We start from the raw sequence: 23,742 nt of genomic DNA, 5'->3' as shown, positions 1-23,742 counted from the left end.
AACCAATACCCAGTGGCCTTTAATCAAAGGGAAAATACAGGTGGACAGTTTTTCACTTGCTGCTGGTTTAGATTACACAGAAGAAATTAATCATTGATTTAGTGGTTAGATAGATCTCAGTGCAAATGCATCCCCCTGGTTAGAGAGTTCTGGTTAGAGGTGCAGAACTGAGATTTGCATCACAGCCATTTTGGGATACAGATGGAGAGATACAGCCAGAGACAATAGAGTCCTCCAAAGAAACAGAGGTGTCATTCATCTCAGGGTGTTCTTTTGACATTTGCTTTTGCTTGAGAAAATTGCATAGGCAGTTGTAAACAAAATAAAAAATTGGGATGTATTAAAGGTCATTTTAAAAGAGATTAATTGTTAAGATGGATATTTTGCATAGTTGCTTACTTCTGGGGTATACTTGGGTTTTAGGTAAAATTTTGATCAGTCAGTTAATGGGCTGTAAATCTCTAGGATTTTAATAAGATAATTTAGAAATAGATTGCTTAAATCTCTGAGAGCATTAATTGCAAAATACATGTTTCCATTAACTTCAAACTGGAACTAGTGTTAACTATTTGTGACTTATGTAAAGACAACTACAGCTGAAAGGTTAACTTACTGCTAGTTCCAGTTTGCTTGTGATTTTCTTTTTTTTTTAATACCACCCTTCAGACAGAAGGAATAATATTATGAAATCTGATGTAGGTATAAAGCCTGACATCTAATGCTTTTGTAAAAATGTGTTGAGCTTCTCCAGAGAATGTTCGTTGCATCAATAAATGAGAACAAGAGGAAACCTAAGGATAAGGCTGTCCTTTTCAGTCTAAAATCACTCTTGTGCCAACTCCACTTAAAAAACTAAAATAAAAATTTGCACATAAAATTTGCAGTTGGGTGTCCAGTCTTGCCCAGTTCCCAAGTGGATTGTAATTCAAAACTGAAAGCAGGGCAGCACCTGCACTATTTGACTGTTTTAATGAAGTCCTGGGAAAATTATTTTCTAGGGAATTATATGACTTGAATAACAGGCCTGGCTGGCTCTTTTACCCACTTCATATTTTTTATAATTCTGGTTATTTTTCCTGTTTGCAGCTTTCCTGGGCTGTTATCATCCTGTGGAGCTGGTTATCTGCTGTGATAGGAGACAGAGAAAATAATATAAGGGATGCAGAAAGAGGGTTGAAGTAGGGTATTATAAATGGCAGTGCTCTGGTATTGTGGATTTCAGGGATATAGTGCTTTACATCAGGGAAATTTAGACCTGACCTGTCATCCCAGCTGTTGCTCAGACCACAAACTCTGTGTTTGTGAGCTTTGTAAATAAACTGACATTTTGCACTGGGAACAGATGGTAAACTGTCTTGAGGTCAATAATTAGGCAGCTACAGTATATGATCAATAAAAATCATGGTGATTGTTTCCTCAGTCAGGGAATGGGCTTGCCCCAAGTAGAGCACAGCGATGTGAAAGTAAAGAAATCTTGATTTTTTTTTTTAATTTCTTTTTTTTCAGGTGGTGGTGGTGTCTTTATTTAGGTATTTATTTTTGTTGGTTTAGGGTTTTCTTTGTGGTGGCAGTGAGATTTTTCTTTTCTTCTGAATCTTCATTCTGTAATGCACTATCCCTTTCTTCCACAGCTCTGCTGGCAGAGAGGTGTGGAAGGGTGGTCACATTAGCTGCAGAAGGGGTGGTGGGCGTAGCTTATATGGCATTTATTGATGATTTGAGTTACCAGGGCAGTGGCAGCACTGAGGCAATGTCAGCTGCCCAGGAAGAGCCTGTCTCCGGCCCTCTGCAGCAAAGCACATCCTGGGTTTGTCCCTGCACCAGCAGCATTCAGACCCATTCAGGGGATGGGTCAGCCATAGGAACAGGTGTGTCTGCTCACCTCCTGCAGTGGTGGCAATGGAGTGACTGCCTGTGTCAAGCTCTTGTGATTACAGTAAACAGAGCCTGTCTCTGGGTATACCTTTCCTAAGACAGAAGGCTTGCGATTGTAATTTTTTACATGGCAGTGAATGCCTGGTTGCTCTTCTCTGATTTTACATTTTGTTCAAAATTTAAAGGAACTTGTTAAAATTTTTAACACAAAAAAGGATTAATTTCAACGTCCTGAAAGAGAGGTGCAGATTTGTTTGATCAGAGCCAGTTATAGATGTCAAACTGTCTCATGGGCATATTTACTGTATGGCGCTGACTCGTGCTGTGTCACAGACTGCCATGTGAGTTACATGGACTTCAAGGGATAGAAATTCTAGAAGCCTTCAAGGAGATCAATTTGGGATGGTCACACTCAGGATTCCTGACTGGATCTCCATTACAGTAGTGCACAGAATGATGTTGGGTTTTTTCATAGCCTCAATGATGGTCGTCGACATGCTCATGGTGGGAAGTGGAGGGGCAAGTACCAATATCCACAGGACTCAAGGAAACAGCATGAAGCGGAGACAGGGGATGTTTAGGTTGGATATCAAAAAAGTTTCTCACCCAGAGGATGAATGAGCACTACAGTGGTATCCCCAGGGAAATGATCACAGCATCAAGGCTTACAGAGTTCAAGAATGCTTTGGGCAAATGCTCTCAGGCACATGGTGTGACTCTTGGGGTGTCCTGTGCAGGGCCAGGAGTTGAACTTGATGATCCTGATGGATCCCTTCCAACTCAGAATATTTTGTGATTCTGCATATCAGGACTTGGTTCTTTCTTGGGTTTTTGGTTGGTTGGAGAAGGAGGAAGAGTCTTGGTTGTAGTCAGTAGTAGGTACAGGTCTACACTTTGGGCAGCACACGTACAGTGGTTTTTGCTGCCTGTTCTGTATGTCACTTTGCTGTGCAGGGCCTGTTGGTGTTGCAGGTACCCCCAAGTTCAATACAACTTGTGCTGTGTATTCCTCCCCTGCCTTGACTGACAAAGTAATTTGGTAAAGTCACAATTCAGTGCTGTGTTTTTCTAGAACATTTATCTGGTTTATTTTGCATTACATAAAGACCAGCCATTAGATGGGTCTCATCCCTTCTGCGTTAATCCAGCAGCATGAATGCAGCGAGAGAGAGCTCTGGTCTGAGCACAAGGGCCCCATGCGCTGCTCTCCTTATCTGCTCTCCAATCTTTGAGCTCTTACATAATATATTTAAGACTGTTTTTTGACTAATCTCTTTTGGGGTCTCATTTTGCATTCTTAGTCTCCAGCAACAAAGAGCTGCTATGCTCTTCCCTTGTGAAATCCTTTCCAGAAGGTGCACATTATCTATTACAAGACAGGGCAACGATGAGCATCAATTTCCATGGCAGAATAGAAGCCTGGATTACAAATTACTATTTAATCCTTTTTACGTCAAAGGATATAATAATCCTTGTAAAATGTGCTCTAAGTCTTGTGCTCGGCTGTGTGAGGTTAAGGGGCAAAAATCAAAATAGAGAATCTCGTAAAAAGTAAGACATGAGGAAATGTGTGTGTTCGACATGAACTTTAGAATTTGTTTAGAACTACATTTCAGCAGTCAGAAATAAAGATGATGGGCTGATACCCCTAGACTGCTGGTTTTCATTTTTCTCTATCTTTTCTACTACTTTGCTAGAAAACAGTCTCTGTCCTGAGTGTTGCTTGCTGAATTGCAGTAAAGAATTTAGGTACAAGATAAGCATTGCTCTAATTTGATTTTTTTATCCCCCCACAAGTAAGAACATTTACCAAAACTAACAAATATGGAAGTACCTTAAGACTGTGAGAAAATCTCTTTTATTTTCTAAATCATCATGGTATGTGCGTCAAGCAGTGTGATTCTGTAAGGGAGAGAAGGGTAAATAAGGTTGGGAGGGATAAGGATTTAGTGTTTGAAATTGCACACTGATGGCTGCACAACTTCCTGCCCAAGCAGCTATTTTAAGAGGGGCAAAGTTTAATAACATAAAAAGTTTAGAAAATAAATCCCATGGTGACAGACCTAGAGTCTTTTCTTGCCACACTCAGTGTGCTATAACTTTGTTAGGTAAAAAGCAAAACAAGTAAGTTGTTTGAAGCCAGTAGTTTCATATGATTAGTATTCCATATTTTTATTATTGGCCTCTGTACTAAATCAGATGGGGCATACTGGATAGAATCTGTCCTTCTTACTGTGTAGCAATCCACAGAGGAAACCTAGAAGTAAGGTTTGCAATATTTGCAATATTACTAATGGAATGAACTGGGCTAAGCTGTTTGCTGTTTTTTTCAGTGCAGTGTATTTAGAACATTACTAATAACCTAATAATCTGTATAGTCAAAATCCAGAAAACAGAGTAGGACCAGATTAAAAATGTTATCTCATACTAAAGAACACAATTATTTGATCATATGACCATCATTCCACAATAGGGTATTTTTTTGCCAAATGCTAATTGCATGCTTCCAGTGTGACAATGCATAATGTGGTGTCCTTGCTGTCATAAAATGGTCATCTTGCAGGTGAAGACACTGCACTGCACCAGCTCTTATGAAGCCATAAAATGTTTTGTGTTGTAAAAGGATTCGTATTTGTAGATTTTTCGTTGTTGTTCTTTTCTTTGACAAACTTACAGAAAACAGAAATATTCCCCTGATCTGTCTTGTTGTTGTATTTTGGGAAATCCAGAATCAAATGTTTTGAAGAGAACTTCCATATTTCCTGCAAAATGAATAATTTCTATTTCTTTATTTGTTGCAGAAAATTACTGAAGAGCATATATAAGTAACCCTGGAAGAAGTTGTTGCTCTGTGAGCTTTACATGAGCATCCCCATCCTATGAGAAGGAAGAGGAGAAGGATCTGTCAGCCTTCTTAGCTGTAAAATGGGGACTGCAGGTGACGACATGGCTGCAGTGGAGCAGAATGCCTCTTTGAACCCTCTGTGCTTTGAGTGTGGCCAGCAGCACTGGACAAGGGAGAACCATCTCTACAACTACCAGAACGAAGTGGATGATGATTTGGTGTGCCACATTTGCCTTCAGCCCTTGTTGCAGCCATTGGACACTCCCTGTGGACACACCTTCTGCTACAAGTGCCTAAGGAACTTTCTGCAGGAGAAGGATTTCTGCCCACTGGATCGAAAAAGACTCCATTTTAAACTCTGTAAAAAATCCAGCATCCTTGTTCATAAACTGTTAGACAAGCTTTCTGTTTTGTGCCCCTTCTCTTCTGTGTGTCAGGAAGTGATGCAGCGATGTGACCTCGCGGCACATCTTAAAAACAGGTGAGCGCTGCAGGTGCTTGTGTTGCACTTTCCCTACACGCTTCTTTGTGGCCAGTTTGTGTAGCAGTAGAAATTGTGGGCAGGAGAGGGGGAGAGAGTTGTTGGTGGCTTTTAAATTCACAGCAGAAGACCCTAGAAAATGGGTCAGTCAGTCTGTAGCTGTGCACAGCAATGCACTGGATTACCCCTTTTTCGTGCACCACACCAGAAAATAGTGAAGACTGCTTGGTGGTAGCCATGGGGACAATGACGTGGATCATTAGAGGTCTGAAGAAAATTATCTATCAAAAAAATAAAATACTGTGGCAGTTGTTTACAGTAGAGGGAAAAAGGCTGAGGGAGTGGGAAAATTAGAAATGTGCAAACTGTCTTCAGTAGGAACAAAGGAGATTGAGTTCAGATTTTAGGGGGAAAAGCTTTATAACAGTCTGGCACCAGCATAGCTTGGTTAGGGAGCAGGTGTCCATTCCCCATTTTTAGAAGTGTTTATGAACACATTAAACAAACTTTCATCAGGAGCAGTAACATCAGAATTGATTCTGCTTTGAGGTAGGCAGATGGACATGGTATCTCTCAGGATTGATAGACCTTCTCTGCCTGCCCTCAGTCCAGTCCAGGGACACTGGTGACCACCCAGACAGGTTCATTTGAGAGGTGCATGGACCTGCTCCATGGACTTGTTTCCAAGTCTTGGTCTTTGTACCTTTGGAGACTCTTGCGGACCATCTTTGCATGGAGAGTGGTGTTGCAGAGGAGATTGGGAGAGTGTGTGTGGTGCAGGTGTGCCTGCAGGCAAGTGCTCTGCCAAGAAGGGGAAAAGGGCAGAGACCCCTGCCTTGGCAACTATTTGTTCACACTCATATTTCCAGCGTGCCCTCTTCCTTTTTCCACACATCCTGAAGGCTTCTGGGGATTCAGAGGCTGGGAGGACTGTGGGCGTGCAGAGCATGCCGCACCCCTGTGGACTGTGGTGAGTGTGGAGCTGCCTGGCTGGTTTTGGTTGTGGTAGTATGGTGTCCATGTCAGGGAGGCACAGGGGCCAATTAGGAGCCTTTCTCTCTAGGTTTTTATCATCTTCTTTTTTGTAAATTCTCCCTATAGCTTCCATGTTAGTTTAAGCACTTGCTTGTGGTGAGTAGTTTCTGATCTATACGATGACTTGAGGGTGTTGAGGAGGCCTAACTGTTTTATGATTGTTTTATTAAAAGGCAAAATTTAACTGATTCTATTTTAATAAAAGGCAAAATGCTATCAAGACTACTGCTAAATATCTAATTCATCTTCTGCTTTCCCACTGTCATATCCCTCACCTTTTCAGTCCTTTTTCCTTAGCTGACATAGTTTTGAATGATATTAGAGCTGTTTAGAACGGGGTCATACAATTTATTTGTACATAGAACACTATGTATGTACTTTTTAAGTACACATAAAAAATCCATTTACTTCATGCACAAGGTTATTATGGAATTCAAGTGAGCTGAGTCACAAGCTTTTTCTGTTTGTCGGCTGGAAAAAGCTTTCAGTTGCAGAAGGCTGCTCATTTTCAGTTCCTTCTGTTCTCTTGGTTATCTTGGCTGATACGCATTTTGAATATATGGTGATTTACAGTTTTCAATTAAGTTTATTTGCAAACATCTGAACCACCTATAAATTACCATTGCTGGCATAAATGATGGCAGCAACTGCATAGTTCGAATTTAATTCTATATGGATTAATGAATCCAGTAAACTTCTACTACTGATCATTACATTTAGGAAAGAAATACAAAATTCAGTATTGTTTTAATTGTCAGCTTTGATTAATATAAACCAGTCACAAAAAGCCTTTACATGAGATGGTTTGCGTTTCTGAAGAAAGCAGTATGGTTGGTTAATTTTCACTGTCTAAAAACCTTCACACTAGGGTTTTCCAGTGGTTTTTTATTAGCTTCATTTGAGCATAAAAGCTGGAAGAAAATGTCATTGTATTCACCAGGTGCCTCAGAGTGTAAGGAGAATTACTGTAATATGCTCCCACAATGAGATGAGAGGCATGAGACACAAACCTGATTACTTCACAGTCACTAATTGCACTCCGTGATACCTCATTGCACAAAAAAAATATTCTTGATTTCTCAAACTCTTGAGTTTCATTACATTCCTTGCAAACTTGGTTTTTAAAGTTAAACACAGTGCATATAATATGATTTAAAGGGAAGAACCATATGAGTCATGTATTGTTTTTCAGTCACTTGGTATAGAAAATTTGCTAGTGTTTGGTAAAATAAGTGTCACTTTCATTCCCTGGAGTTGTTTAAGGAAAGACTGGATGTGGCACTCAATGCCATGGTCTAGTTGACATGGTGATGTTTTGTCATGGATTAGACTCTATGGTCCCAAAAGTTTCTTCCAACCTAGTTAATACTATGTTTCTGTGATTTCTAAATATGAAAGGTATATTTATGAGAAGAAAATCTGACAAAAAGTTAATGAGATTTTCTGTGTATGATTTTAATTGAGTTAATTCTTCTGGGTTATTCAGAAGTGAAAGAAGTCTATTGTATTATAATGAGAGGGTTGAGTATTGTATTTATTGCTTTTTAGTTGGGCTTTAGCTGTTGCCTCCAGTATTTCCCTATGGTAGCTTAAGGTACCAATTTGGATGAAGACATTTTTCCAACTGGGTAACATTGCAGATAATTTTATGTCAAATTAAGTTTGACCTTTATATGGGATTGCATTTTTTTGGAATTGAAGAAACAATTGAGCTATTCACTGGGTGTCGCTCAGCATGCTTAATATATGGATTTAGAGTAACAAAATCCATGGGAAGACAAGTTGTAAATATACAGAGCTTCATCATTCAAAATCCCGGTTATTTTGGTGTTTATGACAGTGCTGGTGAGCCCTGTTCTTCCCACGCTCTCCCATGTTAGCTGCAGGCACTGTCTGTGCCTGGCACTTCAGAGCACCAGAAGTGAAGGGGATCTATGGGATTTAACCCTCTTTTGAATAAGTGGATAGGCAACAAATTCATAGTCTTTACATGCCATATGGACTCTAGCCATTGCTGGAAAGGCAAACAATCTCTCTCTGGTTGTCCTGTGCTCTGAAGCCGCTTGACTCCTTGTAAGCTTCTCACATTGTTGGCTGGGAGAGAGAATTATGCAACAAAACCACTCTTATTTTGGCTTAGTCTTCTCTGATTCCCAAACATAGATAACTCCTGGTGCCTCATTTTCCCCGCTTTTTTTTTTCTTTTTTTTTTTTCTTTTTTCCTGTCAAAAAAGAAACTAAGACCCAGACACTTAACTTTCCAAAGCCACATTGGGTTTTACTTCGAATTGCAGCTGTAAATCTTACCAGAATTACTGCTTAAGGTCACTTTGCTGGCAAAGTTTTATGAGCAATAGCAAAGGCACTTGGATTGCTTCTTTGCTTAAATACAGCTCCTGCTTGGGAAATGATTTAGTGCAGCTGGTTTGAAGTTATTTAGTGTGTTTGCTTTTATCAAACCTCTAGACTGGGCAGAAGCTGATGGCATAGGTTACAATGAATTCTTTCTTTTCAGTAGTCAGTGAGCAAATGTGTTTTTCAAGCTCCTGCTGTTATTTCTCAGAAATACCCTGTAAACTACATCTTAATTTTGTATGAAAGCTCTTTTCATCAGCAGAGAGGGATTGCTGCTATGTTCCAAGAAGTCAGCTTTTAAATGAGAAATCCAGCAGACTTGGCTGTAAAAAAACCACAACAAAAACCCACCACACAAAAAGATCCATTTTTCTTCTCTCTCTGATATGAATTAAGAAAAATTGAAGGTAAAAGCTATACTTTGTTACCGTCCAGAACTGAGCAGAAGCTGGTACTGAGGAGGGTAGAGGAAGAAGCTGAATATAAGCAGAAGCTGATTTCACATTGCTAGAATAACTGCCCTTCAATCTTCCCATTAAGTAACATCACTCTGTTGCTTCAGCTGGGTAGTTGTACTATCACAGAATAGTTTGAGTTTGAATCTTGCTCTTGAGCACCTTGATTCATTAAAGAAATTAAAGAATTTCTAAAAATTCTTAAAATAGTCCTCCCTTTGTTTTTGCTCCTAGACAAGATGTTCTGGCTTTATAGGTAGGTATGAAATACCATTTCTCTAAGTTTGAATTCAGCCCTTATTTATGCAATTTGTTTTATGAGATGTTTTTATGAGTAAAGGAATCCTATCTTTAAAGCTTGTTTCGATCACGAGATGCCCATCTTTGTCCATAACATGTTACAAGATTTAGTCCAAAATGCTCTTTATCCCACATATTTGGTGTTAGTGAAAGTGTGCACCTCTGGAGATTTATTGGCACTTAAATGTTACAACTGCTGTATGGTTTTGCTGTTTGTGAATAATACATTCTTACTGCAAACAAATATCTTTTTATGTTGCAAGTGGAAAGAAAAAATCTCCGTATAGATGTGCTTGAGTACCAATACAAGGCTTTGCTGCTTGGTAGGTGGCAAGCTGTGTTTAAAGACCTAGGAGCTGGCATCCCATGAATTAATGTCTCCACTAGACTGCTACTTTCCTGGCAATGCAGTTGCACTGTACTAGACTGAAATTCAGAGTCTATTACAATTACTGGTTAATTGGGGGGGAAGTCTGTGGGGTTTTGCCCTTTTTTGCCTCATACAGTGCTGCACAAAAGGGATTCCACTGAACTGAGTAGGTGTGCTGTTTAGATTTCTTGGTACTAGGTTTTGAAATTATAATTAAACATCATTGGCCAAAATAAACCTCAAATCTATTTGTATTTTGTGTGATGACTTTCATCAGCTGCCAGGTAATGATGGGAGAATGTGCTGTGTGAGGGAGGGTGGAGGAGGACCTGGCACTGGTTTAGGAGGCTTTGATAGAAATAGGACACTTCCAGGGATGAGTTTTGTGCTGTCCTGGTTTGACACAGCTTAAAAAAGCCCAAAACTCTTAAGGTGTGCTTTGCCACCTCGTGCAGGTCCTTTGGGCTCCTCAGGCCTTGTGAGATGGCTGAGTCAGAGTCAGCAACAGTGCAGTGGTTTGTAGGAGATACCTAAGGAAGTGTCTGGCTCACACAAGTAGTCCAGTAAGGCTGGACTCTGCTGTCAGGCTCAGAGGGATTGAAGCATGGTTCTGTGGCAGTGTTGGTTTTCAGCTGTTCATTTACCTCTTTGCTGAGAAATCACCACTTCTGTAGCACAGCAGTTCAGGGACAGCAAGGACACACAGCTTGGGGTGGTTTTGTCCTAAATTCTGGAGAATCACTGTGGGAGAGCATGTCTGTCAGAGCTCCCAGCAGACAAAAGGTTTTCTCTGCAAGAGCATTTACCCCTTGCTGTGTTGCTGCAGAAGTGAGTGATGTTGGAGATTGTTCCTTTTTTTTCCCTGTTGCCCGCGTTAAGATTTGAGGAACCATGAAGCTAACCCATCAAGTTAAATTATATTAGAAATACTGAGGGAAGTGATAGCATCTTTCCTTTTCTTGATCTCTTGGGGCCATTGTTTTGAGGTTTGCATTGTGAAATGATCAATGATAGAAATTTCCTGCTGATTTTCACATGTAATTGTGTGTCTCTGGCCACCAGACAGATATATTGGCTGATCTGTCCCACTATACCAGTGATTTTCTGTAGTAAATACTGTCTGGGCAAAGCCAAGAAATAGGGTTATGTTCCATCTTTAAAATAAGAGAAACGTTTTCACAAAGCAAAACCTTTCAAAAAATTTTCATCTTTGGTGCTTACACTTTCTTAACTTTGAAGAAGAAAATGACCAGCAGTTGCTTTGGGAAAAGCCCCAAGGAATTATTTCTAAAATGCGTCATGTCATAATATGAACTGTCTCTAATGTATGTTTTTGTGCATATTTCAGGGCATATTTGGGTTACCTTTTTCTACTCTTCTAAACATGGAGAACGCAAAGGGGGACATGAGACAAGGGGAGAACACATGGTGAACTCCTCTGGGGAAGCCTTATAGCCTTTAGATACCTTTCAGTATCTAAAAGGGATATAAGAGCTGGAGAGGGATTTTTTGTAAGGGCATGTAGTGATAGGCTAAGGGAAATAGCTTTAAACAGAAAAAGGATAGATTTAGGTTAAATAATAGGATGAAATTCTGTACCATAGAGGTGGTGAGGCACTGGAAGAAGTTTCCTGGAAAAGCTGTGGATGCCCCATCACTAAAGGTGTTTAAGGCCAGGCAGGATGGCGCCCTGAGCAACCTGGTCTAGTAGAAGGTGTTCCCTGCCCATGGCATGGGGTTTAAATTACACGATCTCTAAGATCCCTTCCAACCACAGCCACTCTATCATTCTATGTATATAATTAAAAAAAATATATATTTTCATATATATATAGATATGTATATCTAATGTTATGTATGTATAACATGGCTGGGGGGTCACAAAAGCTTTATCAATGTTATTTGGATCTTGGTTATTTGAAAACTTAAAAATCCGTGCTGAAGCAGTCTTAACAATATAATTACCAAATTACTTTTACAGAATGTCAGAATAGAATTGTGATTCTCAAAACATTCTGCTTTAATAAATTAGGATGTCATTAGGCTTCTACTGTCTTTTATTCTGTTAACACATTTCTTCTCTTGCAAGAATAAATAAATTCTTCTTTGGTTATAGCAATCTGCAAGGTTCCCAAATGCTGAATCGTTCCAAGAATGTGGTTCCTTTTTTTCTGACACTGCTACAGTATCAGTAGCAGTATGAGCATTTTTGGGTGGTCAGTGGCTTCAGAAGCAGGAACTTTAAGGACGTCAAATTCTATAAGATGTGATTTATTAGACACTGGCAAAACTGTCCCTGAGACAGATGTAAGATTGGTGTCCACGTCTAATTATGTGCACATAAATGCAAGATGATTTGATAAATGAAGGCTTTCCATAAATTTGCAACATTGCAGCCCTTTTTTGCAATGAACTATTGTAGGCTTTTAAACATAAGCAAAAAAAAAAATTGCATTAAGAGTAATGGAAACTTAAAAAACTGAGTTTGTAGTGAAAAGCATCAAATACTGTTGCATAAGGGAAACAAAAATTGCACCTCCTATGTCAGAAGTCAGAAAGAAAAAACAGGAGACAGGATGGAGATGAGAACACCTTCTATTGGCCCAAGAGACAAGTGATGAACAGAGCTGTTTTGCTAAACCTCTCATACAGACTCCTAGAGAAGCAGAATTTTATTTTGGTATTATAACAGTTAGATTGCAATTTAGGGAAAATTTTCATCTCTTTCCTCCTTTGAATAAGCCCAGGAAACTATGATGCTTACTTCTTTTGGCTTACTAAGGGGAAAGAAGATGGTTTCAGTAGGTCTCCAGTTATGTCTTGGAACAGGACTTCTTATGTACATTTTTTTTGACCATCTTTCCAGCAAGTTATTTTCCAGAAACTAAAATGTACATAATCCACCTTCTAGTGGAAGTTGTCCCTGTCCATGGCAGAGGGCTTGGAACTAGATGATCTTTAAGGCCCTTTCCAACACAAACCATTGTGTGATAACAAAATAAGTCCACATTCAGAAGGTGTTACAGCACATTGAGTTCATGGCCAAAAAACTACCTAGTAGAAGTTTTGTGAAGAAAGCAGTATTTGGGTTTTGTCCACTAAAACATATTTTGGCCTTAATATTCAGTGTGTTTAATATTTTTTTAATGCTGTGTTTAAAGCTATGGCTTTGAAGAAGACTGATTTAACTCAAGAAAATACTTGGGCATTTTGTGCTACAAACAGGGCTGCAGGCTTGAAGCATAATATCAGTGTTGTCTTTACAGGTGTCCTGGAGCTTCTCATCGGAGACTTGCTCTGGAGAGAAGGAAAACGAGCAAGGTGCAAGCAGAAGCAGAGGGTGAGAGTGGTGTGGGTGGGCAGGAGCAGCCCAGCAGTTTGTCTCCGGACGCTGATCAGGGAATAGTGCCAGCCGAGCCAAGCTTTACCTCGCCCGCCCTGCCCGCCTGGACAGACGAGCCCGGCATCGACAATCTGCCTTTTGAGGAGAACACAGCAGCAGACAGTATGTCATCACTTATCCTCCCAAGTCTCTTTTATCAGATGTGGAAACATTTGTGGTGTCAGAGCTTGAATGTGCATCTTCATCTTTGGCTCTTTTCTTTTGCAATTTCTGGAGAAATATTAGTGTATTTTGATTATGTGCAAGTTTACAACTGGGATAAAGTCACAGGAAGAAAAGAAATATCTCCGAGTGTGTGCCAGCTACTGTGGTGCTGTATCATCATTTATTATGTCAGGGTGCAGTAGTTCATGTTAATCTGCTAGTGGGACTGGCCTCACAAGTGAGATGGAAGGAGTGTAGTTTCTGTAAGACTACAAAAGTTGTTTTCTAAGATGAGATTTGTTTTTCCCCCCAACTGGATCAGCAGCCTTCTCACACACAGAGTGCTTTCGTACTTTAGCAAAAAGGCAGCTGAGTTACTCCTGCATTTGTCTGCACTGAATGAGCTGTAACACCTTTAGCATCTGGGATTTTATAGAGGAAGTGCTCAGCCTTACCACAGAGAAAGGTGGTCCTGTCCCCTTTCTTCTCCTCTATATTTGCCATCCTTTAGCATTCTCCTTTTTCCTCTTTAGTTGTTTCCATGTTTGCTTCAGAAATGGGCTCCTTCAGTTGACCCATAACTCAATAGCAGCTCCTCATGCAATTGCAAGACAAAGAGGTTATGGGCTAACCCTTAAAATATATTTTTATTGTCGCCCCCATTTTTTAAGATTTTCTAAGCCTTCTGATGTTGACGTTCTTGTAACAAACTTTCTCACACACTTTCTGTAAATAACTCACTGTTTTGCATTCTTTTATGGAGGAGGAGAAATTTGATGGACTGTTGATTTGTCCAGTGTCATTGGAGAAATGGCACTGTCACCCTCCAATCCACTGTCAGTTTTTGAAAACTATAAATGCTGGAGTCAGAAAATAAACTTCCCCTTTTTCTTCACCTGGAGAGCAGCGGTGTGCGCTTGTGTTCTTTCGTGTCCTGTAGTGATGCATTTTTATCATCATCACCAAAAGCAAAGCCCCAGGTGACCCAATGCAGGACATGAAGTTGATTATAAAGGATGGGATCCAAAGGGTTGAGAATATCCTATTCCAATCCAAATGACCCCATTTCAGGAAGCATGGATGCTACTAAGTCACTAGCTGCTTTCTAACAAGCTAGGGGTTTCAACAAGTAGTGGAACTGATCCATTTGCACTGGTTTAGTTTTTTTGTTAAACCGCTGCTTTGTGGAAGTGAATGAAATAGAAAAGATATTGTCTTTACTGCTGCTTTGTGGCCGGTCTACATTATATTTTGATGATTTATTTTATTGGAAGTGAATGAAATAGAAAAGATATTAATTGTCTTTCTTTTTAAAAATAATTGGCAGCAAATCAACAGCCACCTACCTTGCCTGAAGGAGAGATCACTACTATTGAAATTCATCGGTCCAATCCTTATATTGAATTGGGAATTAGCATAGTGGGTGGCAATGAAACACCTTTGATCAACATTGTCATTCAAGAGGTTTATCGAGATGGGATCATTGCCAGAGATGGAAGACTTCTTGCTGGAGACCAAATACTTCAAGTATGGAACCTAATTACCTATTCTGTCTGCTTGCTTTCTGTTCACTCCTTGCAGAATTTTTGTTAAAATGAGATGGAAGATTTTCCTTGTCAGACTATGTTATGTCAATGTTAGCTTTGCAATTATCAGTTGGAAAGCAAATTAATATTCAGAGCAGAGCGTGTTGTTCTAGCACTTTTGGCTGTCATGCTTTATGTTGTTTGTCAGACCAGTCCCTGGAATTATCTTCCCTCTCTGGCATCTGTTGTCAACATTTAAAATACAAGTTTATTTTTCTGTTTTTAAATGTTGTGGGACTTGGTCCTTATTTCAGCTTTACTCATGCATTCCAAAGGAGCCCAAGGTTATTTCTGGCTAGCAAGTTGGCATAACTTGTCCTGTGTAAGAAGCAATTTGTGGATTGTAAGGCTGCCTTCATCTAAACTGTTATTTTAACGTTGTCTTCCAAAAGCTGAGGCAGTTGACCAGCATCTTTCACTATGTATAAAAGACTCAGTGTTAGACTTTAATGGAAGGATTTAAAGCAAGATGCTCTAAGCGTTTAAAGAAAAAAATGAACAAAATGTAAGTTGGTTTTGATTGTGTATTTTTGTTTTGGTTTTAAGTAATTAACCACCGACAATAGAAAAAAATCAAGTTCTATTAATTTTAAAGTTTTAGTTTTTATATTAGGGGAAGGGGTTTTTCATACAACACTAAAGTAACTGAGTGCTACATAAACAGAACAGTCACCCAGCTTCTATTTTTAATCCTTCCACCTGAAACAAATATATTATCATCAATTCAAAGTTACTTCAGTAGAAATGTTTGCTTTTGATCTGGCAGCCTAAGATCAACCCAAATGTAATTGTAAGCCTTCTTCATTTCACTGTTTTGAAATCAAGCTGATAGAAGTAGCTTAAACAGTAGTTACCCTTGGAATAAAATTAGTTTGCACTTCAGAAAATAAAGTCCCTTTTGAGAAATGTGCCTTTTTCAGCTCTTGGAGTGTAAGCATAGTGGCTGGCCAAGAAAACAACCCAAGAGCTTTCCAAGATGTTTCCTTTTCAACAAGTAATTGCAGACACTGATTGAATGCTGCCTCATTTATTTTTATTCTGAGGGCTCTACTTGTTTGGCAGAATAGGGAGCTTGAGTTCCAATGAAGCTTTGGAAATTCCTGCTGTTTGGGCAGGTGTCAGTTACAGTTTCCGAAGCCATAAATGGCAGTGAATTGACTGTAAATAGGAATTTGCTAGCTGCAGTGAGTCTTCCCCTATCAACAGCCTGGCAGTGGGGCTGTCAGATGCTAAGTGGGTGTCCATGAGAGTCCTTCTCTCATGCCAAGGGAGAGATGCAGAGGGTAAAACCTAAATTTTGAGGGGAGATAGAATATCTTTATTTGAATTTGCCTGTGCAGGTGCTGAGCTGTTGTATTAAAATGATCAGGTCTAATCTCTGCCATCTGTAATTAGGTGCACTTAGATGCAGCTCAGCATGTACACTTTGGTGGGATATTTCTGAAAATGTTTTCCAGGGCTTTTATGAGCTGTAAAGGTCTAAAAGAAAGAGCCAGAAAGGGCTGTGAGATGAAACTCAGCATTTTCTTGCCTAGTCAAACAAGAAGTATTACCCTTTTAAGAGCTGTGGGAACAGCATTTAGTAACAGCTACATAAAAGCTTGTGTTGTCTGCAAGGTGCAGATAGGTGCCTAACAATTTCAAAGTGCTCTACAAATTGTCTTTTTTGTGCTGGACTGTGACTGTAATTCATGTGAAGCATGTCCTAATGAGAATCTCTTTCCCCAAGAAGTGCCAAGGCTGTTTTGTTCTGAAATTTTAAACTGCCTTATAGAGAGAAGAATTACATTTTATTGCATATATTCTTCTGTGCCCTTTGAGTGCTCACATATTTTATGTATTTACTTTAGCTAGCTACAGTTAAACATAAAAATAGATTTAATTTAAGGGCTCTGATGGATGGGCCCTAGTGGTTTTTGCAGGAGGCAGCTCTAAGTGTTATTTCTTCTAGTTATGCTTGTTTTCCCTCTGCCCAAGGTTACAGGCTGTCTCAGGGCAGTAGCAGAGCAGGACACCACCATGGTTCTGTCTGAGCTCGTGGTGCTGTCAGCAGTAGTGGCTTTGGGCTGGAGGTGTCTCAGGGAGGGTGCAGTCCTCCTTCACCCTTAGAAACTACCACAGCCAAGTGGCTCAGCACAGGCTTCTGGGAGCCCCTCAGCTCAGATGTGTGATGTAAATGTGGCAGCTGCTGTACATAGATTGCTTTGTATATTTTTATAATTTTAATATTACTGTTAGATGGTGAGAAGGTGCATGTTTGGTTTTACTTACTTAGGTTGCAATGGGGACTATTAAAAGGCTTAGGTAAGGCATGTCAATCAGTATAGACCGTTTGGTGATAGCTTCTTTCTGGGGCAGGAGTTCCTCCACAAAAGGCTAAGGATGAAATTCTAATGTTAACTTTGATTCCTTTCTTACAAAAGAAGACAAACACAGCTTTCGTGCTGAATTTTTGTCATACTCCTCTTATCTACCAAATCTCATTGTACTGTCAGTTCTTATTTTTACAGTGCAAGAAATGACTGAAGATTACTGATCTCTGTATGAGTGGGCTGTATAACAAACACTGTTCTTTATTTTAGATAAAGTTTAATCTGTTTTTCATTTACAACTGAATTTTGGGTGATACAGGTTATAAGTCTGAAGCTCTGGCCTACTTGAAAAATCTAAGTTCATGCTAAGACTTGAGAATTAGTCCAACTACATTTTTTTGCTGTGTTAATGAACCAAATTCATTATTCTTGACTTCAGTTTTTTAAAAATGTTTTTTCACATTATGGAAGTAATGCATATTGTAAGACACGGGCTTCCTGCAGAGATTTGGATCCATTCTTTTTATAGCTATTATTTTGCAGTTTTAAGTGATGCTGGGCTTGAAATTGAAAGCACATGCCATGTTCTTGTCTGGGAAAACAAACAATGTAAAGAAGACAAGTGTAGGAGACAAGGAGAGCAAAAACCTTGGCCTGTGATGGCAGAGGGCATTCACTACTGGGGACATGTCACCTTTTTGAGTGAAGGCCTAAAATACTGCTAGGGGAAGCTTAAATTGAGTATTAGGAAAAATCTCTTCACAAAAGGATTATTAAGCACCGGAGCAGGCTGTCCAGGGAAGTGGTGGAGTCACCATCCCTGGAGATGTTTAAAAGGCATGTGGATGTAGAACTTGGAGACGTGGTTTAGTGGTGGAGTTGGCAGTGCTGGATTAAGACTTGGGCTTGATGATGTTGAGGATCTTTTCCAACCTAAAAAGAAGTTTGTAGATTGAACATCCAGTGTGAGTTTGCTGGAAAGAATGGAAGATAAGAGAGGAAGCCTAGTAAAGTCAGACATGTAGGTTGCTCCAAGGCTGGTTTTGCAGTGAGCGAATTGACTTTGGGAAGGACTTAACTAAACATGCGAAAACGTCCTTGTGACTTCTTTTGCTGTGGTTGGCAGGTGAACAGCTTCGACATCAGCAACGTGTCCCACAACCACGCGCGGGCCGTGCTGTCGCAGCCGTGCTCGGTGCTGCAGCTGACGGTGCTGCGGGAGCGGCGGTTCGGCAGCCGCGCGCACGGCCATGCCGACGCGCCGGGCTCCGCGCGCGAGGACAGCTTCCAGGTGACCCTGCACAAGCGCGACTCCAGCGAGCAGCTCGGCATCAAGCTGGTGCGCAGGACGGACGAGCCGGGGGTGTTCATCCTCGACCTCCTGGAAGGGGGCTTGGCCGCCCAGGACGGCCGGCTCTGCAGCAACGACCGCGTGCTGGCCATTAACGGGCACGACCTGAAGCACGGCACGCCCGAGCTCGCTGCTCAGGTCATACAGGTAATTCGCTTTCCCTGCCTGAGCCCCTGGCTTGGCTTTATTTCTAGAGTCTGTTCCCAGGCAGAACAGCTTGTGAGAGGCCTAAAAGCCTGTGTCAATGTAATTTACGGTGATTTATGTTTTGAAAATAAGAGTGAAGAACAGCACCTGCTTTGGCACCTACCAGATGAACTTCACTTCCTCAGAAGTGAAAAATGCATTAGTCTTCCCTGGAATGCAGCCTGAAGGTTAGAAGACAGCTTGTGTAGCAAGGAGAATAGCCTATTGTAGCATACTGCTTAGCAGGGGAGAAGAAAAAAAAGAGGATTATTATTATTCTGTTTATGTATGTATTGTATTTTAATCTCTCAGTAAGCTCTATAGAAGTGGGCTTTGTTTTTTATTGCTTTTCCTGTGCATGGAATTGAGTTAAAACAAGAAAGTAATTTGTCAGATGTTAGAGTCAACAGGTAGCAGCTGGGAAGTCAAATAGAGGTTTTCCATGAGTTCTGCATAGTGCAAATAATTTTCTGAGTGTTCAGAAAAGGGTTATTTCCAATGTCTGGTTATGTCCTGGACACAAATACTACCCAAAGCTCGTTGCAGTGTGACATATGACCCATCTGTGTCGCCACAGGAAAACCTTCACTCCATGCCTTTCTCCCAGTCTGTAAGGAAACAGATGCAGCACTTTGCTATTTCCTGCTGATGGGAGGTTGGTAAAAATACCTTTGTTTTTAGGAAAGTTGGAATATACCAGTAGTATATTCCTGCAGTCTAGTGCAGTCACCATTGCTTAAAGTACCACAGAGGCAACTCTGATACAAAGGAGTAGTAAATACTTGTTTCAGGAATAATTTCAAGTTTTTTCCTTGCAGTGAAATTAAAATAACAATGATCTTGGAAATTGTATTTTCAGTTCCCCAACTTCTGTATACAGTGATTGGAATTTAGCACTACATAACTTTTACCTTTTGAGGTGTGGCTTTGCTGCAATAAAAAGAGCTGATGTTTTATTAACATCTAATAAATTCCCCAAAATCCAGAATACTATGGTTATGCTCATGGATAACATCTTTCTTGCAGTTGTCTTGGGGAAGTACCAGAGGTGTTCAGAGCTTTTGATCAAAAGCTGCAGATCTTGGAGCTATCACATAGGCATTTCATCCATTTATTGCTATGTGTTACTGGAGTTCACAGAGGCTGCAAATGGAATGGGATGAATTTTAATGTTTGGAGCTTTCTAACACAGAGTGAGAAATGGTCCTTTGGACAAAGGATTTTTAGCTGATGTAAAGACAACATCAGAGGTGAAGGAGGAATGTTAATTTCCCCTCCATTTTGGAGGGAATTGCAATATGAAGCAAGTAAAGTAGTGTGCAGTCTAAAAAGGAACTGGAAAACAAGGTCTGCTGTTGTCTTGTTTCACATGCTGTCATATGTTTTCCTCCCTTTCTAATAATCAGTATCCTCTCAAACTTGATGACATTTGATGATGTAATGTATTCAACAGGCAAGCGGGGAGAGAGTCAACTTGATCATCTCTAGACCCCTGAAGTCACAGACAGTCAGCATTATCCGAGACACTGGGACTCACAACAGCAGCTCACACCAGCACCAGTCCCAGCAGCTGTTTCACAGCAGACCTAACTCACATAAGGTTGGTTCTTCTCCTTCTGAAAGGAAAAAATACTGCTTTACTCATGTGCTGATGTGGGTAGCAAGGCAAAGCTAGAAAAAAGGGTTATATTATTTTTTTATTGTATTAATAAAAAAATGATGATAACTTCCAAGTTCTCAAGTCCTGCATCATGTGTGGTGTAGGAACAAAAGATACACAACAGGTTTTCAGTATGTTTTTGGATTTGCTGACTACAGTGAAAGAAGCAAGTTCCATGAGTTCATACAGCTGTAGTTGTTAGACCTTGTCTAAGCCAGTGGCTGGTACTCCTGCATGGGAAGGGCTGTCATTCAATACTGTTGTACTTTCTGTTGCTCTGTGCTGGCTGCAGCCAGGAAAGATGTGAGGTGCCCACCATCTAGCTTATAAAGAGCATGTTGGAGGGATGTGTCATCTCCTTCATGAGTCACCAGTCCTGGCTGCAAGGCTGCTGAGTCTCAAGCAGGGAGAGAAAGGCAAAATGAAGAGACTTTCATGAAGCTAGTACTATTTGGAAGACATGCTAAAATAGAGCCTGTGCTCGAGATGTCCTTGTAATTAGAAAAATGCAACTTCTCACTCTGAAGAAGTTGACTTTGTGAAATAATGGTGATACTGACCATGTCAACAAATCCACCTTTCCACCAGTCCACTGTATTTGCTTTACTATTTAGCATCATATACTTCTGTTGGGATAACTAACATGCGTTGATAGGATTTTCTTTTAAAAGTGGGGATCATTTCAGAAGAGAACAAATGAGGCTTCAGGAAGGTTGTTTCCCTCCTGAGGGATAAAGGTGAGGCTCCTGAATACCATGGCTACAGCACTGGGCTATACCCACGCAGTGATTAGTTTGTTGATAGCAGAGCTTGAGGCAAGTTTGCATGTGCCAGCATGAGCTCTGCTCTTACCACAGTTGATCCAAAGTTGGATGAGTGGATTTCCCTCACAAATCAATGCCATTTGTGGGCTCTTTTAAAACTGGAAGTCCCATGTAACAGCAAGTGAATGTTTCTGGTATTTTGTATCATTTATCTTTCTCTCATTAACCTGCAGTTAGCTTTGAAGCCTTGTGGCTTTAAATATGTTTGTATGATTGTGTGGCAGCAGCCAGTCCTGAAGCCAGAGAAATGAACTGTCTTTATAAGCTGTGATGTGTTTACATATAGCTGCTTCCATGATTAATGTGTATGTGAGGAGCAGAGCCAGTCAGGAGCACATGGCATTGGAGGTCAAAGAAGACAATGTTGTCATTTTCCAAGAGAAGGCAGGAGAGTATATACATATATGCATTTTGAAGAATATCCCAGGTTATTTCTTTCATTATTTTGGATTCCTTGCAAGTATTCTGTCAATTTAAGATGCTACTACAGGTGTATGTGCAGTAGTTTGAATCTTTTACTTAATAACCTGAGGGAAAGGCTTTGGCAAATAAAATTTACTTTGATTTAGATTTAGATCTTTTTTTATTGATCAGAACTGAATACAGGCTGAACTTCATCATTCAGTTATTGGAAAATTTAATATAGGATCTCTTCCTGTTTCAAGCTTGAGTCTTCATTATAATCATTAGGGAGGCTGCCCAAGGTACCCATTACAAGCCATTAGTATCAATTGGCCTTAGTTTGTGCTCTGGGGGTTCTACATACCAGCTGCAAAAGAGAACATGATGCATAAGGGCTTTAAAGAGTCTCTTACTGTCATCATGAAAACATGTTTTCATTTCTTAAGAGCTTCTTTGTAGTTCTGGGGCATATTCTACTGACAAATGAAGTAATGCTGATGTTCACCAAGACTTTAAAAGATGTTTATCTGGTTTGTCTCCAGACTTTTGACCATATGGTTTTGTAGTGCAGCCCTAAAATTTAGCTTCTTCCAGTGTAGGATATAAACAAAAACTAGAGTGGGATTTCAAGATAGGCCTTTATAAGCTTTCTATCTGTGTTTAAGTATCTACATCCAGGGGTTTTTGTTAGTGAATTGGGGTCTTTTTTGGAGGAATCGGGGATTTGACCCAGAAGAAATCCAGCCAAAGCTGGTTTCTGGTACTTTGTCATTTTAAACTGTTCCATTAACGTGCCAAAGTGTGGCTTTGGTGTGTTATTTAGTTGATTTGTTCTGGTTTTCAGTTTTTGTTTGCTTGGTTTTTCTTCCTTAGTTTTAACAATGTTATTTTTCCTTATTGAACAGGATCTCTCCCAGTGTGTTACATGCCAAGAAAAGCACATTACTGTGAAAAAAGAGCCACATGAATCTCTGGGAATGACAGTGGCAGGAGGCAGAGGCAGCAAAAGTGGCGAACTGCCCATCTTTGTGACAAGTGTGCAGCCTCACGGGTGCTTGGCAAGAGACGGCAGGATTAAACGAGGTGGGGTTTGCCTTCCCTGGTGGCAGGGCTGCTTCTGGTTGCTTTTTGATCACTGTGTTCTCTGGAATCAGGTGGTGTCAAAAAATCTTGTCACGGATGTAGGAAAATGCTTATGGATGCTTTTCTTCATGATTTAATAATGGAAATACAGTATTTCATGTTGCACTTTCACCTTTTATGGGAAGGGGATGTTTACAGCATGATAGCAGGGGAAGTGGATAGGATCAGGAAATGTATGGTTAAATTCTTTAAAGCTGATGGTATTCCCCTGAGCTGAGGGTCTGCTGTGATGCAGACACATCCTGTTTTCATGTGTGATTTAGTGGGTTGTACCACATCTCTGTCCAAGGAATCTCTGCTCCCTGGTGTAATACCTGAACAGCAGAGAAGCTCTGCTGACAGGCTACAGCTCACCCACATAAAATTTGCCCCAAAAGAAGCTTCATCAGTGTTAATCCTGGTTCCCAAAAGCTTTCTTGTCCTCTGGGACATCATGAGTTTGCTGGTCTTTGAGGGTGCTGCAACACCTGTCCTTGTTCCCTGGCTTTGTAAAAGAGAATAAGGTGGCAGAAGTTAGGCCACCTTAGAAGTTAGATGAAGGCAGTCCTGCATAATGGATAGCAAAGCATTTGATGATTAAAATGTATTATGTCATATGTGAATCAGAGACTGCCTTTGGGATCTCTGTGATTCACAGTTCACAGAATTACAGAATGTTTCAAGAAAGAAATTTAGGGAAAAACTTCACAGATTGTACATTTAAAAGAACAGTGTGGGAGCATCTTTCTATGTTTCTGAGAAAGGGAGATTTACACCCACACACCAGCAGGTATGCTTTCTTTTTCTGTACTACTATGAAAAACACACTTGATAGAACAATCGCTATTGTTCTTTCATTGTGTAACGTTAAAGTGGCCGCAGAAGCTACTGGGAGGAAAAGCCTTTCAAAAACTGAGTCTCATACCAAATGTGACCCAGGCGTTTGCACTTTTGCTCTGTTTTTTGTGGCTTTCATTGGTGAGACGTTGTTTGAAAAAGGAGTCTGCCACTGGATAGTTAATAACGTTCTTGTTTA

General features: G+C 40.3%; 1 protein-coding gene across 1 annotated transcript in view; it reads left to right on the top strand.

The window, feature by feature from the left end:
- LNX2 (ligand of numb-protein X 2) overlaps nt 1–23,742 on the top strand; it is a 59,583-nt gene that overhangs the window by 27,858 nt on the left and 7,983 nt on the right. The window contains exons 2-7 of the mRNA XM_059466020.1: nt 4,677–5,201; nt 12,983–13,221; nt 14,591–14,790; nt 18,288–18,659; nt 20,152–20,298; nt 22,490–22,667. Of these exons, the coding sequence (XP_059322003.1) occupies nt 4,801–5,201; nt 12,983–13,221; nt 14,591–14,790; nt 18,288–18,659; nt 20,152–20,298; nt 22,490–22,667 (1,537 nt within the window). The 5' untranslated portion in view covers nt 4,677–4,800. The remainder of the gene's footprint in view (nt 1–4,676; nt 5,202–12,982; nt 13,222–14,590; nt 14,791–18,287; nt 18,660–20,151; nt 20,299–22,489; nt 22,668–23,742) is intronic.

The sequence above is a fragment of the Ammospiza nelsoni genome, chromosome 2 (genome assembly GCF_027579445.1).
Source record: "Ammospiza nelsoni isolate bAmmNel1 chromosome 2, bAmmNel1.pri, whole genome shotgun sequence".
NCBI lineage: Eukaryota > Metazoa > Chordata > Aves > Passeriformes > Passerellidae > Ammospiza > Ammospiza nelsoni.
Note: the sequence above shows the minus strand (reverse complement) of the source record. Positions and strands in the feature narration are given on the sequence as shown.